Genomic DNA, 19,615 nt, shown 5'->3' on the forward strand with positions numbered 1-19,615 from the left:
TAAAAAGTTTTCTGTCATTGTGAAAAGCCTGAAAATTCACTTGGCAGAATTTCCTGATGACCAAGCAAGTCATTGACCAAGGTTCCCTTCTTTGGCACCAGATCTATAACACTTTAAAATGAACACCAATGCCCAACCCTGTGCCTTCAAAGCTCTGCAGTATGTGCTCAACATTTAGCAAGGTCTTACCTACCATCAAAGCCAAACTGAAGCATGTCCCTGCACGCTTTGTTGGGCAAAGAGCCTTCAGAGGTGTCATTACAGTCCCAGACTAACAGCTCTCTCTTTCCCAGATGTGCTAATTTCCACCATCAGTCTGTCCCTCAAAATAAACATGTAGCATGTTTCTTAAACAGGAGGACCACGCTGGAAGGAGGGTGAAAAAACTCAGAGGAGGGAGGTGTGAAAAAGTACGGTTATTAGGAGGTCGAAGTCAAAGAAAAATAGAGCTGCATCGTCTCCGAACAGCATGTTTGTGCTAAGAACTTCTAGCACTGTTTAGTTTTGTTTTGCTATCTGCCGTTGACTGTCACATTTCACAAGTTAAGAAACATGTTATTTCTTTGTTTATTTGTCAGTCTTAGATAGTCTCTGGAGGAAAATTATATCACTGTTTCAGTGGAATAGATTTAATTTGTTTGTGTCTTGTTGTCTATAGCATCTATCTAACTACTTATCTCTGAAGTTACCTCTCAGTCAAAGGTTCTCTGTTTTGTTCACATTTTAACAGGAGAGAATTTGCACTTGATTGCTTTGAACAGTTTCTAAGTTTGGTCAGCTATCTATGTATTTATTTTTCTGTTCTAGTGAGAGAAAATGGGAATTTAAAATGTATGGAGACAGCAGAGGTTTAGCTGTGATTTGTTTCTAATGTAGAGGAAAATTGCCCAAGTAATCTTATCCCATTCATACAACTAATATGGCTATGAGGCTCTGATGTGTTGAACAGTAAACACCATGCAACATCCCCTTAAGAACTGTGGCTTAAAAGATTTCTTATTTTCCATCACACGGTTCTAGCTTTCGATGAATAAATATCAGGTCCTGCTTGCGTTAACGTCCATGGGAGTTTTCATGGGTTTAAAGGGGAGTAATATAAGTTCCTAGTTTATAAGCATATTTTATAAAAATGATAGTTACAATGCATTGTGGAGTTAAATGGTACCACTGGGTAGCTATGTGAGGAAAAATATTTCTGATGCAAGCAGGCTACAACAGCCAATTCAGATTGAGAATATATAAACCCACTATCAACATTTGGGCAAGGGATGTCATGCATTCTCCAACAGATGAGGGCTTGAAATCTGGAATACATTTTTACTATATTCTTCAAAGACCAAAACCTGAGATACCCATGCAGTGAAATGCTCTGACCTGTGTGATACAGAAGACATTTTAGATGAATATGGCAATTTGTTTGGGCTTAATATCTATGGGTCAGCTCACTCACACCTTCACCAACAACATGATCTTTGAGCAAATTTATATATATATGCATATATATATGCACGCATCAAAATCCCAGGACTAAGATTGGAGAAGATGTAAGAAAACATGGGGGAAAAAAGCATTACATGTATCACCTTCCATAGCAAACCATAGGAAGTAAAATCTTGCCCCATTATCATCATTACTGCGGTTTTCATCTGCCACACGCTTAAATGTTTTAATCGCTTTGATCAAAGTCAGTGTGAAGCACATAGGTTTGAATCCAGTCTTTGCAAAATTTTAGTGACTCTCTCCTAATCTTCTTCCTTAATCAAAATATCTTGTGACATTTGGCTATGGTATTTCACACGTAACACCAAGCACATTGTTAAGTGGCAATTTAACACATTGTCTTGCAGGAGTTTTAATGGCTCAAAACTCATACACTGCCTCATTTTTTTGCAATGGTGTGAGAAATTAGCGGTTGGCTAACCTGGGGCTTTTTAGAAGGGGTGGTTTTAGGTACTATCCCCACCGTATTTTATATTTACCTTCTGTAAAATTCTTCCCTGAATATACAAAATATTAAATGTTGCTCATTCATCTGATGAAATCTACACATCGTTTGACTACAATTCTGTTTCTTATATGCCACCTATTTCCTTTGCCACATCCCCACCGTTCCTTTGAATCTTCTCCAGATCCAGTGGTTTTTGAATTTACATTCTTCTCTGGGCTGTTAATGAGTATATTGATTAATACTGGCTTCGGTATCAATCCCTATGGGAGAACAGTTGATACTTCTCTCTCTTTTGACATAAAACCATTGATGATAACTCATTGGTTCCTAGCTGTTGGATAGATTTTTGTCTACCTTATTGTATTATTATGCAGGCTATGCAACTCCAGCTTTCTTATTGAGTTCGTGTGTAGCACTAAACTAACAGTTTACTAAAAATCCAACTATGTTATGTCTTCCTTAATTAGTTAAATTCTCAGTATAATTGGGCCTGAGCTTCCTTTCACAGACTTGTACCAGCTATCACATGGTTCCACATAATCTTCACCATTTCTGTCAGTTTTCGTTTCCATAGAATCGTGGGATAATTTAGGTTGGAAGAGACTACAGAGGTCATCTGGTCCTAGCCCCTGGTCAAAGCAGGTTCTATTACATCAGGTTGCTCAGGGCTGTGTCCAGTCAAGTCTTGAGCACCTCCAGTGGTGGGGATTACACAAGCTCTCTGGGCAACCTGCTCCCGTATTTGATCACTTTTATGGTTAAAAAAACCACCCTTCCTTGTATTTGGTATTCCTTCTATTGTTCCAACTTGTGTCCATTGCTTCCTGTCTTATTGCTGTGCACCTCCAAGAGACATCTGACTATCTTCTCTGTATCAGGCAGTTGCAGGTAGCAATACAGTCTCCCCTTCATCTTCTCTTCTCCAGGCTGAGCAAGTCCATCTCCCTCAGTTTCTCAGCTCCAGCACTCAACCAAACTTGTGGCCTCTCTGGGATTTGCTCCATATGTCCATGCCTCTGTTGTAACTGGACCCCAAACTGGACACAACACTACAGATGTGGTCTCACAAGTGCCAAACGGAGGGGAGCACATCCCTAGACCTGCTGGCTGCTCTCTTGCCAATACAGCCCAGGATGCGGTTGGCTTTCCTTGCTGCTTCCTAGAGAGTCAGCCTGCAGCTGTATTGTTGCATAAGGTTATTTCATCCCAGATATCAAGACTTTGCATTTGGTTTTGCTGAACTTCATGAGGTTTCTGCCAGCCCATTTCTCCAGCCTGTCCAGGTCGCTCTGAAGGGTAGCCCTGCCATCTGGCATATCAACCGCTCCCCGGCTATTTGGTGTCATCTACAAAGTTGCTGAGAGTGCACTCCACCCCATCATTGGGTCGTTAATGAAGACATTAAGCAGTATTGGTCCCAGTACTGATCCCTGAGGGATGCCACTACTTACTGGCCATTTTGTCTAGAAGCATGCTAGCTAATTTACCTCTCATGGTAGTAAGAACTAATGGTACGAGCCAGGCACAGTGGAAGGAGATCCTGCCTCACTGGCACTGGCATGTGAATGAGAAATTATGACACTTCTTAGCTGAAAGCACTCAGGGTCTGCCTGGAGAGCTGGGATGAGGCTGCTAGTGACAGCTGAATCCCAGAACAGCCAGGTATTTTGGGGGAGACAAAACTAATGCTGCCTTGAAGGGCAGATTCAATACCCAAACAATTTAGCGAACCTGTGATTCTTTAGATTTGGCATTTCATGGCGCTATCACACACCAGTTCCAGCTCCCGTTGATGGGCAACAGATACAGCAGAGGCTGTTGCCATTTGTCAAAGGCAGTGTGGACACAGCCCAGGGCTGTCCGTGCTAGGGAGAAAGTTCATATTTCAAGTTTTAGGTAGACCCGCATACCTTGGGACAGTGGAATGGACCCAGCAGATCAAAGGACTACCCAAGACACCCCTGCTTCCCACTGCGAGTGCAAGCTTGCCTCCTGGACCTGTTGCCATATTAAGCACACTCAGCACAGCTTACGTAAATATTTGCTCACTTTGGAGGCTGCGGTGTTGCTCCTTACCCAACTATCTTTCTAAGGGATGAGGATGTGGGAAAAGAGCCTCTTCTTAATACCTCTGACACAATAAACATTCAGCTCCAGTGACTGAGGTCCTGATTCAGTCGGAACCCTTACTGGGGAGGAGTGCTTAAGCAAATTATATCTCAACGGAATCAATAGGACTTTGGCACATGCTGAATGTTTAAGCACGTGCTGAAGTGTTTACTATTCAGCCCCTCATTTAGTCCCCATTTAATTAAACAGGATCAGATTCTCGACAGAAGTAAATCACTGGAGTTTCTCCCAAAGGAGTTTTTCCAGTTTACAATAATTGAAGAGTTGATCTAATGTCCCAACACTACTCCTTTTTTCAAACATCTAGGTATCTATCTGTCTGTCTGTCTATCTACCTAACCCATGTTATTTTTACCTTCTAAGTGATAAACTATTCAAAGGAGAGATGCTGTCAGAAGCAGCCCAGAGGGACACAGGTCTCATTAGTTACAAACGAAGTTCTGAGCTTCTGGTAAATGAAATGAAACTTTTCTGATATTATTGTTGTTCAAGTCTAAGCTGATAGAAGCATCTCTGCTTCTCCTAATACAGGCAAGGATTTCTTTGGAAGTTTAGTGCTTCCACTCCAGATAAAAGCAAGTCATTTGCTTCTTTCATCATGTCACTACTAATTTCCAAACAGTCAAAGCTGCTGCTAATTTATTTACTGAACACTGAAGCCCTGTTAGCAGGGGCTGCTACTGAAACTGCTTTCTGGCCTTCGGCTTTTGTTTGTTGACAGCCTGATTTCCCAGTAGGCCATTTCCACCTGTGTTTCTGTTGTTTTTAGTGCATGTCTTTCTTTCTTCTTCCCAGTGACTGTCTCCCAAATGGCTCCTGAAGGCTTTTCTCATCTTCCCTCACTCTCTCATCCCCTTCTCCCTCCCAGCTGCAAGGACTCTCAGCTCTGCTTTCAGTCATTCTGCAGTTAGTGGTTGTCTACACTGCTGAGCTCCCATGGGGCACTAATTTTTGTTTCAAGGACAAGATTCAAAAGAGTTTGCTACACACAGGTTGCAGGGTGCACCTTCAGATGTGCCTTCAAATAGACTTTGGAGATTTGAATATATGAGCTCCTGAAAATCAGTTTTTAAATTGCAAGGGAGGCCTATTAAGTGCTGTAAAAAATTTTTTTTTTTGCTTTTCTATTTTAAAAGCTACATTAAAAAACTGATTTTTTTTTCCTTCCTCTCTCCCATGACATTGGGTGGAAATAGAAATTAGGAGACTGCCATATCCCTTTAACTTCATGCATATCAAAAGAAGAGAGATGACAGGATAAAATGATTCAGAGAGTGGCCAGCACTGTGTCTGGAGGAGCTAGTGAAGAAAGATATTGAGATGTTGCAATGGTTTCTTTGCAACAACTCAGTGTGCCAGGAGCTTTAAGTGTGCAAGAAAGGTTCTAAAATTATTTCCATGAACTGAAAAATTTAGAGCCTGCACAGCTTTAAGGATTTATTTATTAAGATATTCTTTTAAATTTGCTACTTAAAATTATCTAGCCTCCTTCTGTGTGAGTGTGTGTGCATTTCTTGATACGCACTTCACTTCATACGTAACTTCTGGTTTACACTTTATCTCAACCCCAGCAACTTGTGTAAATCTTTCTGAAGTCCATTATGAGAAGACTCACAACTAATGTCTGATATATCGGGCTTCAAAAAATCTCCTTTGCTTGCATGTTAAATTCAAGTGGGATTTTACGACTTCAGCTTTGCTTGAAGACTTGGTTTCTTGAGTGTGTCTTGAGTCCATAAAACTCAAGACACAGCTGCTTATCTTCTGGGTTAAACTAGGAACTGCAGCTTGGGGAGGGTCTTCTGGTTAAAACTGCTGGGCCCTTGATTTCTCAAACTGGATGTTCATATCTAGTGGGTACTTCGGATTTTTTTTCCTCTTTGCCTCAGTTTCCCATTTTTAAAACAGAGGTAGTAAGAATATCCGACCCCAAACAGGCACTGTGAAATTGTTTAGAAATAAATATTGATGGGAAAATTTTCAAAACAGTACTCAAAGCAAAGTTTGAGGAGTGCATAGTAAACCTCCAAAGCCATGTGCTTTGCCAGGAGGCCATGCCTGCACACAGAAGTAGAAGCTGGGCATTCGAGCTATAATCTACTAACCTTGAGTAAGTATCTTAGCTGCTGTGTCTCTCCATTTCCCAATAATATTGCAGTAAGACTAATATTTGCTTACCTCACAGTCACATAGTCAGAATGAATTAATGTTTATAAAGTACTTGGAAGTCCTTGGATGAATGGTCTCAAAGAAGTGCTAAGCAGAGCATGCATTGTCATTTCCTTGTAGATAAATACATATTATTTACATGGGTGTACAGAGCTGTTCACACAAGCATATGCAATGTCTCATCTCAGTGCGCTCAGGTTAACACAGGATGTAAGAACAAACCCAACAGTCCTTGACAATTCATGTCATTTTGCTTTGAAATGAGTGTATTTTCTTTGAGAACAGAGCTCATCATGTAATCTCCAATGAAAGTTATGTTCTGCCTTTTTACAGTTGCCGTGATGCAAATGTCATTTGTACTCTCCTTCTTTATGAAAGTTAACAGTTATTTAAGAGATCAAAGTTAATTATCACTAAGGAGATCATTTTTACCTATCAACCCACTTTTGTAACCCCACTATCACAAGTAGAAGCTTTATGTTAATCAGTTTTCTAATTTCCATAAATTACTGATAGAATTACTTTTTTTTCAGCATGAAAGTAGATCTGTTGGTGAAAGCTCTTGAGAGGTAAAGAGACAGAGAGAAAATGAGATAAGGTGTATTTTCAAGAGTTCACCAGCTGAATGTGGTACCAAGAAAATAAAATCCAAATCATTAGTTTCATTGCATCACAAAACTTGTAGATGCTACAGCTTCCCCGCACTGCAGAAATCTGATGCACACACATTGTTTCAATTTAACATGGTGATAGGAATGGAATCGAACGTGAGGATCACTGTGTGACCCTATTACATGTGAAGTGTCTCTATTAGAGCTGCAAAGACAGCATGCCAGAGGAGCTGAAACGTGTGGATAGAAACAAACAGATATACCTTTTTAAAAGCAGCAGTCAGAAACTCTGCAGTGTGATCTAAGCGTGTTCTGCTGGAGAGGGCAAGAGTCTATCCTAGAGGAAGATGATATTAAGAAAGAGAAAGAACCCCCTTCCACTCCATCACAGCACTTTCTGTATAGTGAGCTTGCCAAATGGAAGCTGCTGCTGTGGAAGTTGTTACTGCTATGACTGACAGCTGCTGTAAAATAACCTCAGCTACAGCATGGAAGGAACAATAAGAAATCAAAATGAAACAGGTGCGGATATTTTGGGTATCCCCTTGGTCTAAAAGTTGAGTAAAATAATTGCTTAGTAATTAACAAGCTTGTTGCTATGCTGTTCCAGCCTTTTAGACTGATGCTGATGAATTCCAGCATAAATTAAATCATCTCAAACACAGACTTTACAACCTAGAGCTAAAGTTGTATCCGTGCATCACTTGAACCACCCCATACTTTTTAAGCTTCATTTTGAGTTGATAACAGAGCAGTTCATCTTCCAGAAATCAGTAGATTTCTGCTTGACCACTGCTGTCTAGAATAAGGAGGGACCTGGGCTGTCATTTTGATCATATTGAAGTCCCAGTGTCTTCTGCCTTTGCCACTGCATCTGTGGCATTTTCTACGGCATCCCTCTTCAGCCGACTGAGGAGCTCAGCTCTTGCTCTGTCAAGTGCCTGAAGACTTTCCTTTTCCCCAGCTTCAGGAAGAGACCAGCAATAAGGCAAAGCCCAGAGAGACCACGATCTGTGCCACATCCCCCCTCTCTGTCATAGGCATCCCCTATCCCTCCGAGCACTGTCTGAGCAGCCCTGCAACCCAGGTGGGCCTCCAGAGCTAAATGTAAGGGGCACCTGAAAGCAGCCCAGGAACAGGTAGGCACAAAGGAAGCTAAAAAGACCTTAGCTTCTCCTGGCTGTGAGTTTTTGTGTCACTGCTTAAAGAAAAGCAACACAAAATTATATTCTCTCTTGGTTTTTTATTCTTTGACCTTCACCTCTCCTACACCCATGCACCTATTTCTCTTCAAACACATGAGCCATCCCATTGAAGTCAGCAGGACTCTTCCAGTGCTTCAAGCAAAGCATGCATATGCCTGGATCAAGTTGGTATTTACAGAAGGCTCCTTTTGAATTGGCTTTTGATTATACACTTATGTCAGGGGGTTGTTCCTTATTGCATCTGTGGACAGTGAGAATCAGTTGGTTCCATGTGAGAAAGATGGCAAAAGATTGCAAATATAACCTTTAACATTACAGACCTTTTTTAACTGTCATGTACTGCACTGAACTGGGTATTTGTGGTTGAAAGAGAACATAAACTATGATGCAGAACACTAAAGGATTTAGAAAATGTAACCTTTGAGTGTATGGTTTGGGTTTTATTATCCCATTTATTTATTCTACTGGATATCTGTAGGATAATATGATCAATGAGTTGGAATCCTTCTTGTTTCTACCAACAACAAATCAAACCATTAACAGGCCAATAAAATCCCGGGATTTGGAGAGAGGGGAGGAGGGGAAGTAATTGCATTGTTCTGATGCTAACGAGGCACATCTATCTTGAAATAACTGATTAAAGCTGGTGTCGACACAAGGCCTTTGCACTAAAAAGCATGTTGCTAACGTGCAAGGTGTGTAGTACTGGGGTACGGGAGCATGAAGTCGCAGTGGCAGCTCTGCGTTTTCTGCATGCGCTGTGCGAGTGGGGTGTGGGGAGCACCTCTGTCTGGGGGGGTTCATCCTGCTTAACCCTTTCTGCACACCACAGCGCGGTGGGTCAGGAGCACGCAGGGTTCGGGGGGCACGTTGTGCGGCTGATAAATAGTTCCAGAGATGCGTGATTGCATAATGATAGCCACATTCATTCACCTGCCTATCAAAAGTGATGCATTAAAGTTTGAGCTCTCTTCCCCTGGGTCCACGAAGAGACATTTGAGTGTTAGCTTATAGTCTTTAACATTCCTCCTAACAGTGGGCTAAGTGCAGTGGGGTTAAACAGAGTCCCTTTTGCTTAGTAATCCATTAGCTAATGGGTGTGTAAGCCCATCAATTTTCTGTTTATCCCCTAACCCCATTAGGGTACACCTGCTGTGCATAAAAAATACACCTGACAGAACAGAGTGATAGTTGAAATAAAATAAATATCAAGTGTTGTTATAGCTGATCCATAGTGTTTAAAGCAGAAAGGGCATAACAGTGATTTGTGAGGGCGGAACAAAATAGCGCGTACTGGCTCATGGTAGCTCGAGCAGGTTGATATAAATCCCCCTGCGATCCAGCCGCTTCACCTGTAGACTCCCGCACTCTTTCCCCAGCCCCACGGGCCCCTCTGGAGGGCTGGAGTTCACCTTCAAACGCCATCTCCAAGCACCTTCCGGAGAGCCACAGCACTGCTAAGTGATAAATTAATTATTTGGGGGAGGGAGGGCGAGAGCTCGCAGGCTGCTCTCCCACGAAGGCAGCCAGAAGCTTCAAATCCGTCTCCGATACCAGGCCATTTGTTTTGTCACTTCATAGGCTTTATTTATTTATTTATCTTGCAGCTCGCCTTGTGATTAAAACTGTGGAAACAGCTGGTAGCTGGTAGCAACTTTCGTTGTGCTATTTCCTGACGTCAATCAGGCGACCGTGGGGCTGCAGCAGCGATGGGAGCTGCCCCGCGCTGCTCTGCCGGGGCCGGGCGAGAGGCAGCAGCACCCCCGGCCGTCCCCGGCCCCTCGGGGGCCCGCGGGGGCTGCTCGCACCGGGCAATAAGGGTTGCAGCAGCCACACACCCCATTGCACAAGGAGTAAATAAGGGAATAACAGCAATGAACCTGTGGAACTTGTTGCCAAAAGCCGTTACTGAAATTACGAGATTATTGGAAAATTGAGTAAAATGGGGCTTTTATGTTTAAAAAAAGAAACAACTCCATCACCACCGACTGGAGAGGCTGATGACAATAAGATGAGCAAGGCGCATGGTTCAAGGTGGTCGGTCCAGTGTGGAAAAATCCCTGGGGCAAATGAATGGACTTTGAACAATGGACTGGATGCCCTCTGCCATCGCAGCAGCGTGAGGGTGCTGAGCAGCCGGGCCAGGGAAGGCAGATGGAGAGGGCAGATGGTCAGAGGGTCACTAGCATCTGGGACAGCAGAGGATGGAGAAGCTTTGCAGTCTCTGTGGTTGGGGAAATGTGCATAGAAAGCCTCTTGGGCTGAGGAAAGCTTGGACGAGGTTTATTGTGGGGCACACAGTCTAACTCAGGTGTGAAGAAGACCACAACCACAAACATTGCTACTCCTTTTGCTGTTGAAGAAAACAAACGTTGTGCAGGTTTTCTGCAATCACAATAGGCAGCTCAGGGCTGCTAAATCCACAGTTGAGCAAGCTGAAGAACTCAGCTTGCATTGAACAAAAAAAAGAGAGATCGAGAAAGAGACACCAGGTCAACCCAGTCCTGCAATGGAGCCCGCAAATTGCCAAAACCCTCAGTGGGGGTAAGGTGGTGGAGGGAGGGTTTGGGAATCTGGCCTGGGTTGCCCAAACTCCGTAGATTGCAGGCACGGCTGACGGGCTAAGGAGCAGTGACAGAATGAACAAAGCAGGTCATTGCTGTTGGGTTGTATTATCCACAGGCTTTGGCATTTTCCAGCCAAATGCTTGCCTCTTCTTCCTTCCCGGCCCACTGCTGCTATTATTTTTACATCATGACTATTGAGGAGTATATCATTCATAACATACCTAACACAGAGAGATTCCTTTTTAAATGCTTAGGGAGATAGAGGGCTACAAACCCTGGGAAATCAGCTGTGCCTAATATATTATGTAGAAGTTCTGTAATCATTATTGAACTAAAGTGCATTGAGTAAGTGGATAAAATCAGTCCCACTGTAGCATAAGTCTCCAGAGAGCACAGATAAAAATGCCTCGCACTTAAGTAGAAAAAGGTAACAAAATATTTCCAGTCCCAGCGACTGCATTTTCCCCTCTATATAAATAGGGAACCCTCAGGAGAAGGCAATGATGCAGCAGAGGTTGAAGGCAAAGTTAATGGTGGCGAGGTGGGGGAGCGAGGCAGTGCCTGGGGCAGGCTGATGGTGAGCAACATGAGCAATGCTCCAAGGAAATGAGGCTGAAGACAGAGCCCTTCGAGGCCGGGGCAGTGGGCAAGGAGGCAGTGGGGCAGTGGGCAGGACCCGTGCAAAGCTCGGGGGGAGGACGGTGTGGGTCTGGGAGGGAGCAGAGATGAAAGCTCCAGTACAACAATCTTCCAGATGAGTCTCTGTGCCACGTTTATGCTCCCCTTTCCTTTAAACACTGCAGAAAAGTGAACTTTTATGACAGGGTTCCTCTTGGGGCTTTCTTCCCAGAGCTTGTCATGGCTCTCACAGTTTCCCACCTCAACACACACGCAGGTGCGCACACACCTCTGTGTTTTTGTGCCGTCTGAGCTGTCGCCTTCTTGCAGGGAGTCACTGAGGCATCCTCACTGGCAAATTTATCTTGAGGTTATTCTCAACCAGATAACCTGTTCCCCTTCAGAGCACACTTGTACGTAGCTACAGAGGTCCTTGACTCTGTCATACACGTGGTCAAGAGCTGCCAGACTGCAGTGAATCACCACGAAGTGGTGAGTGTCTCTTGTATACCAGCAAACCCACTGAAACCCTTGTAAGGTCTTACACTGTAAGATATACTTTGATATGAATAAATGTGGGAAATTTAGGGATTCATATACTTTAACAAAAAAGGAAGTGAACAATTTCATCCCCCTTCTACAAAACAGAATTTGGCTGGACTGGGACATGTAGGACAGAGTTTGCTATATGTTTCAGGAAAGGGTTAGGTGATCATCTAAATAATTTTTTTGATGGAGATCTTCAAATGTATATCCATATTAGTGATGAAGTTTGGGTCATTCATTGAAAATAAGGAGAAAAATGTGTGTTAGAGCATTGTATTTGCTGCTCCTGCTGTAGGCCTACACAAAAAAGCCACCTAGAATTGCAGTCCCTGCTGTTAGGCTGTGACCTGGGTAGTCATCAGCATTCGTCTCCTGGAATGACTATATTAAAGTTTTCTAAGATGTGTGCTCTTTCACATGACCTGCCAATCATGTTGGAGCAGTGCCATAAGCTCTGGTCTCGTTGTATCCTCCAGGGCACCAAGGAGAGGAAGAGAGAACAGGGTTGCGGAGTTGGAACTATTACTTATTTATCTAAAGTATTGACCTGACCTCCCCTACTGAAATATCAGCATTAGATGCTGGGGAAGAGGGATGCCAGAGCCAGCTACTTCTGGGAAATAAAGGAAACAGAGATGTCAAATGAGGCCCAAATCAGACAGCATTCCATTGAGATAATGGTGGTGGGGCAGGCAGGGAGGTGGCAATGACAGGAAAGAGTGCAACTGGTGGGTGGGCAAGGAGGCAGCAATCAAACTGACCAAGTATCTCGCTGAAGTTCTATGTCAGGCTGCTTCACAGCATCTCTGAGATGTGGCCTTATTGTATGGAGTGGACTTTGAATGTTCACTGGTAGGTTTTGCACATTTTTATTAGTATGATGGTAATGAAGTGTGTTTGTAAAGGGAGAAAGAAAGAAGCGAGTAGAAAATGATGCTTTTGTAATGTTGCTGTGGATGGAGCGAAGCAAGTAAATGGTCACAGCTCTGAGATGATGTCCTCACGGACGTCCCATCTCCCTATCTGAGAGATGCACCCAGGCCCAAGCAAGAGAGGTGCAGAGTGAAATTAAATTGGAAAAAAAAAGCCACTGGGATTCTCCATGAAAACGAGGGCAACTCTTTTAAGATGACACTAGAAGAGCTTGGCTTGCTTAGCACAGCAAAGCAAAGCAGTAGCAGCAGCATTTGTTTGCTGTATATTTAACAGGAGAGCTAACACAGGTGAGAAGGTACTCAAAAGCAGACTGCTGGTGCAGGACAAAAGTGTATAATGTTTTCTAAGCGCTGGAGAAATGGGCTTCAGTGGCAGCCTCTATAAAAGGGTGATGAGGGCAAATAAACTAAGGTGCAGTGGATGCGTTTCTGAAAAAGCTTGGGTAACGTGGTATTTGCTAAAGCTCTTCCAAAAACTTCCGTCTCATGAAACTGGAGGAGTTGAGTTGAGTTGGGGGCCAGCGACTCTGTGGGAAGCCTCCAGCCCATCTTCAGTACAGCAGCGCAATGTGAATATTTACAAGAGGACTGGAGAACAAGGGGCAGTAAACAGAAAGGAGCTGAGGAAAACAAGTGATGAAATGTGTCTTCAGCCAACCCATGAAATGGCAGAAGATACATGGGCTGTGATGCTAAGCAGAGTTGTGTAAATGATTACATGAAGCAGCTGTGGCAAGAGCCTGTACAGACAGACTAAAGGGAATAAGCAGACACACAGACAAGACAAGACAACTAACAGTGAAGGTAGCTCATTTTGGTGAGGTTTCTTTAAACTAAATAAAAAATTAGAGACGTATCCATACAAATATACCACCAATCCCACTGCTAGACATAAACTATTCAGTCAGAATGACTACTATAGTTGCTGAAAAATCAAAGAAGCCACCAGTTTAGCGGGCAGCCAGAAGCCGTGCCATTACACACATACCCTAAGCTCCATGCCTACATGTTCTCTGTGCGATGGCAGAAGACACTCCTCTCCCTTTTAGCGGGATACGTGTCTTACTGCACCCATACCCAAATGCGCACCCTGCAACTGGTCCTCACATGGTTTGGGCTTTGGAGGGTTTTCTTCTGGCATCAGAAAAGCAATTCATCAGCTATTACAGTACTGACTCCCAGTTTGGATTGTCAGATGAACATCGCTGGGGCTGACTAGCAGACTTTCCTTCAGCATCTGGCCGAAGTAGAAGCCTGATGGTCCATGCTATCTTACCTTCCTTACCCCCCCCCCCCTTTTTTTTAATGTGGCTGAAATTACATTTCAGACAAAAACATTCTCATTGGATCCAAAAGGCTGAAGCAGAGCTCTGGTTCTGCTGCATCTAGAACAGTTGCCTAATATTAATCCTGAATGTGATCTTTAAGACTGCTTTTCAGCTACATGTGACCCAACATCTTTCTCGTGAGCTGAGCACTCAAAAGGCCCTCGGCTGCAGTGAGAGCTGCCAATATTCACACCATTTGAAAGAGAAGCAGGAGAATTATCGCAGACAGACGAAACAGATCTCTTGTGCTGATAAACACATTTGGGGTCTGACTTTGCCAACAGCTCTCTTTTCTCTAACAACTACTTGAGCGGATCTGTTAACATTTAAGAGATATCCAACACTTTACATTGCAAGAAGCCATTTCCAGCTGCTTATGTTTTTAGCAAATTTAATTTTTTAAAGCAAATTTTAATTTAATTTAAACTGCAGAGTCCTATTCCTACCTTGGAAATGCTGAGAGCTTTGCATTAGGTGTGGTGTTTAAAGGTTTTTTGATTGTCCCCATACAGGTCTTCTGTATGACAGCCACTCTTCAGGCCCAGCTAAGTGCCCTTATGTCAACCTTCTACATGCCAGAGGTAAAGCTCCTTATGGTCCTCTCCTGCCAGAGGAGTACAGAACGAAATGAAACGCCTAGAACCGATTTAGCAGCTGATGGATTTGTCATTTAGGAAGGGTAGCAGAATGAAAACACTTTTTAGGAGCCTCCTTCATGGTCAAGTCAAGGAGCTAGTTACAGCTCAACATACTTTGATGCAGTTCTTGGAGCTGACCCTGAGCAGGTCACTTAAGACCTGGTCCTGGAAGTATTGCCATTGACTTAAATAATACCAGGATGAAAACTTAAATCTCCCTGGGTCTCTGGCACTGGATCTAATATGCCTTTGTTTTGTACTTCATGATCACTGTGTTTAGAGAGACAGCTCTGTGCAACTGGGTACCTAAAGCTAGATATGCTCCTGAAAGCCGCTAGAAAAACACCTTGGCCCTTCTGGCAATCAGTAGACTAAACCAATGGAAATAATAAGAGTAACGATGACAGGATGAACATTCAACACTATGAGTGAGGATCCTTTGAAATCCATTAGTGACAGAGGAGTTCCAGTGTATCCACCATGTTTCACTGTGTAATTCCATGAATTTCTGCTTCTCCTTAATTTCAGAAAGATAATTCAGTAGCCTCTGGCTTCTATATTTTATTTTTTCTCATCTACTAGCCAGCAGAAGCAGAAAAATAAACACACAACTAGGAGCTGTATTCACAGACAGGAAGTAACTTTAATTAAATATTGTGAAAGTTGAAAAGTTTTTACAGCTTGAATTTCTGCAAAAAAATTATAACAATCTCTACAGTAGTTAGTTTCTCTAACAATAGAACTGTACAGTGTGTGTGTCTATTCAAAAAGATTTAGATAAGAAGGTGAAAGGTTAGTAGTTTCAGAGATGACCTCATTTTAGCTGCATCCTAGTACAACTGTGAGGAAATAGGCATACTTTATGCAATCCAGTCATTGTGAAGCTTCACCTTGTTAAAACTGAAATCTGAATGTTTCCACTTAAAGCCATATTCTGTAAACAGCTGCATCTTTTACTTTGTAAAAGATGAGGGTGGTGCGGGGGAGATTTTTATAAATTCCCATTCATCAGATCACTATAAATAGCTGCAACAAAACAAAATGATGCACATTGTCAAAGGATCTTTGGACACTGGCGTAGAAGACTACAAACATCGATGGCTAACACTGGTGTCAAAATCGCTGTGACTTCGAGTGGAGCTCTACAAGAGTAATTGATGGTGTCACTGGACAAAATATGGCTTTAAATTTGATTACATTGTCGTGCTGTTGCTTACTATGTGAATTAGAATAATTGCTTGGAATACAGAGAAGCAATAAACTGATGTCTCTCACATTTTCCAGTTTTCTCTTCTTTTATTTTCTCACCATGAAAAAAAAAATCCTGTTTTCTTCCCTTCCCCCCAAAGATCACACTGTGACATTCTAGTGAAAACCATTGCAAAATTCATACAGGAAGCATGCACAGTTGCAGCATCGTTGTAAATGATTTCTTGCTCGACTAGAAAAAAGTTATATTGTTTTAAGGTAACAAAACAGTTCTTTTGTGCTTTTCAATTCCTTTTTTTTTTCTTAGAATGTTAGTGATGATTGACAGTTCTGGTGCACAGTACAATGTACAAGTGAAATGAATATGATTTGCATTGTTAAGGCATCCAATCTGCTGGTTTATATTTATGTGAAAGACAGAGAAATATACAAGCAGACTTAAGAAAGAAAGTATTTTCATTGAGTTCTATGAAGTTTCTCCCCATATTTAATGCACAAAAATGCGTCACTCCAAAGAGGAGAAATCCCATGCATATTAATAGAGTAAAACAGCATTAGTTTTTGTTAAGCCTCAAAAGCAAAGGATACATTTTTTTTAAAATCTACATAACTAAATGCTACAAGAATAATATGCTACTTTTTGCCATATATTGGAAAAAACTTCTTAACTTACAAATAATACAAAAATAGACAATGGCTTTTGGGTGGAAATTAAAAAAAATGGAAGCATGGTTTTAAACAATACTAAAAAAAAAAACTATAAATGAAATGTTTTAAAATCACATTTAAACAGCTAATACAACGGTGAATGACCAAACAAATCAGCACTTTTCACATAGCAAACATACACAATAAAATAAAATTGGTAGGGGAAAAAAAGCAATGTACAAATTCCAAAGATAAATACATTATTTATATGGATATTTTACAAAATCCCCTTTAAAACAAACAAACAAAGAACAGAAACAAAAAGCTTTTTTTTTCTTTAATTAATTTTGCAAGTATGTGCAAGCTAAAGGTAGTGAGCTCTTTTTGCAAAATATGCAGTAAAATTCTTTTTTGTGATATTGAAAAACTGTCTTAAGACATTAAAATGTATAAATAGAACAACAACTTTGGCAAAAAATCACAAAAAATCTACAGTATTTATAACTACATACAAAACACAACAGCAAAGAAAAAATATCAGGTAATGCATCTTCAGAGCTTTGCTGCCTCTTTGACTAATAGTTTTTAAGAACACTTCCCAGATAATGATAGCAAAATTTTTGTAAAACAGAAGCTATGGTTTTGATTTGAAACATTCCTAACAGCCCCACCCCCCGCCCCCCAAACTCATGTTTCCATTTACTATTCAAAAGCAGTTACCTGTTGCTTAATATATTATGATACAAACTGAGAAGGTCGACTGATGCAGGAACAATCCTAGTGGGAGGCTGACGAAAACGTGTGCTTTTAGATCGTGAGGATGCAGAACCGCAGAGGAGTCTGTTCTCATTCTGCCCCATAAAAACAAACAGATCAAGGGGAGAGGGGCTACGAAAACACCCCACGCGTGATGGCCGCAGTCTGTGCTGTTAGACGGCTACGCAAAACCCAAATGGCATTTTACGCACAGCTCAGATGACACTAAACTTCAAGAAGGCCACTCATTTGGAAAGAGTCTGATACATAAGCTAAAGAGAGCGCCACGCTAATCTAATTCTGCAGTTTTAGCATTATATCTAGAGGCACTGGATTTTCAGTTCAAGAGGAAATGTGTTATTTGCACCCTTACCTTTGCTTTCACCAACTTTTCTTGTTGTATTATTTACACAATTATTTAGCCTGATATTAAAGACAGAGGTTACTAATCCCACCCCTCATCCCTCTCTTGCCATCCAAAAATATCGGCTTTCTAGGGAGTGATATCTATTTAATTAGAACATTAAAAATGCATCATATTAGCTAGTCACCACTGGATAAGCAACCTGTATGAGCCGACCCTTAATTAAATGGCCATAATTCTTCTACGAAAAACTAACTGGCACTTCTATTCTGTCCCATACAGACTTGTATGTAAATGACACCACTTCATTTTTCTTTACACAGCTTTAAAAAAAAAAATCATAAATTAAAAATGTGGAGTTCCATCTCTAGTGTCCCTTGTGTAATTGTATGATTTATAAAAGACAAATGGTGTTGAGTTAAATCAAGCCTTAAAAAAACACAAAAAACAGAAGGAAAAAAGCAAGCCCCCACCCCCGCAAAAAAAAAAAAAGTGGATTTTTTTTACCAACATACAATAAATATATCTCCCAGGTATTTGGGATGGACAACTTGAATCAACACCTTGCAATTGTAGATTGTTAATTTCAGTATTTGCAAGGATGGTGATTTTTGTTTTGTTTAAAAATCCGCAGTTATTGTAAGATTCTTCTTTATTCTTTTTTATTTTTAAAAAGGCCTGAGTAAAAAGTTCCACTCTGGGACTTGTATCAGATTCTCTCTGAAGCAGAATTCAACCTCTTCATTAATAAAATTCTTCAAGGCAATTCTTTCACATGGGGGGAACAATCATGCCAGATATAGCTGTCAGAAGGAAAGGGGAGGGGAGGGGGGGAGAGAGAGAGGGCGGAAAAAAGTTACTTTTGTGCATTATCAAGCAACTTTTAAAATCCTCAGAGCTTTTAAACATTTACTAGCAACGCACTCAGCCGTATTATGAATTAAATTTATATATAAGTATCATCCAGTAGAGACAACTATGTACACAGTAATCATGGGAAGCCTCATTCTGATCGGAAAGTGGTTTAAATTGCAAGTGACTCTGCTGAAATTAGTGATTTTCTTGCAGAAAAAGTGCACTTCCCCTGATATCAGAATCAGACCCCAACTTTATTTTCTGATTTTAGTTTCAAAATCTCAAAATGCTCAGGAGGCTTAAACCTGACCCAGCCATTGCCACACATTCTATTACTCTTTTAAAAGCAAAGCAGATACTTGCTCCACATATGAGAAAATGGCTGGAGTCCCATCGGCCAGCAATATTACAGATCTGGTAGGGTGTTAGTTGCATTAGGCACACTAACAGTGGTTCATTCTCCTGTGCCAGTTTTCTTTTCCAAGTTCAGCGTTCAGCCCTGGGACTTATGTATGCATTTCCAGGTGCTCAGAAAAGGACTTAAACCCTCAAATCCAATTTTCAAATTGAAATATGTCCTTAACTGGTGGTTTTGCAGACCGGCATCTCATGGTTTTATTACACTTGTAGCAGACATCACCAACTACATTGAGTGAGTCGTATGTTGATGTTAATTTAGAATGTCTTCTTTTTTGTTGGCCAAGTTGAATCATCAGTATTTCTTCATTATGCTTCCTAACATCATTTTCTATGAAGCCACCACCTCTCTTGAAAAGGAGACATTCTTTAAAAGTCAACAGGTTCCACCTAGCTTGGCCTCCAGCTTGGTCTCCCTCTGTTTACCAGGGACTCTATGCAGATCAGACACACCAAGTGTCCAAGTGATATACTCTGAGCAAGCACATCATTACAGGAGGTAGTCATGCAAGCTTATGATGAAAACTGTAACAACAATGCATCTTTAAAATACTAGTTGTACGGTTATTTGCCAAAGGGTAGAAAACAGATTCGCCTTCAGGTCGGCAGCACTTTGTGGGCACATTATTTAAATGCTAGAACTGCCTGCCATCTCAGACATCTGGACATGT

At 41.6% G+C, this 19,615-nt stretch overlaps 1 protein-coding gene across 4 annotated transcripts in view; it reads right to left on the minus strand.

Annotated features, from left to right (window-relative positions):
- Positions 1-15,318: 15,318 nt before the first annotated feature.
- Positions 15,319-19,615, minus strand: part of EBF1 (EBF transcription factor 1) — a 291,394-nt gene continuing 287,097 nt past the window's right edge. For all 4 annotated transcript variants that reach the window (XM_075164300.1, XM_075164298.1, XM_075164297.1 and 1 more), the window contains exon 16: positions 15,319-18,475. In XM_075164300.1, coding sequence (XP_075020401.1) covers positions 18,444-18,475 — 32 coding nt within the window. In that variant the 3' untranslated portion in view covers positions 15,319-18,443. The remainder of the gene's footprint in view (positions 18,476-19,615) is intronic.

The sequence above is a fragment of the Calonectris borealis genome, chromosome 15 (genome assembly GCF_964195595.1).
Source record: "Calonectris borealis chromosome 15, bCalBor7.hap1.2, whole genome shotgun sequence".
In the NCBI taxonomy this organism is placed as follows: domain Eukaryota; kingdom Metazoa; phylum Chordata; class Aves; order Procellariiformes; family Procellariidae; genus Calonectris; species Calonectris borealis.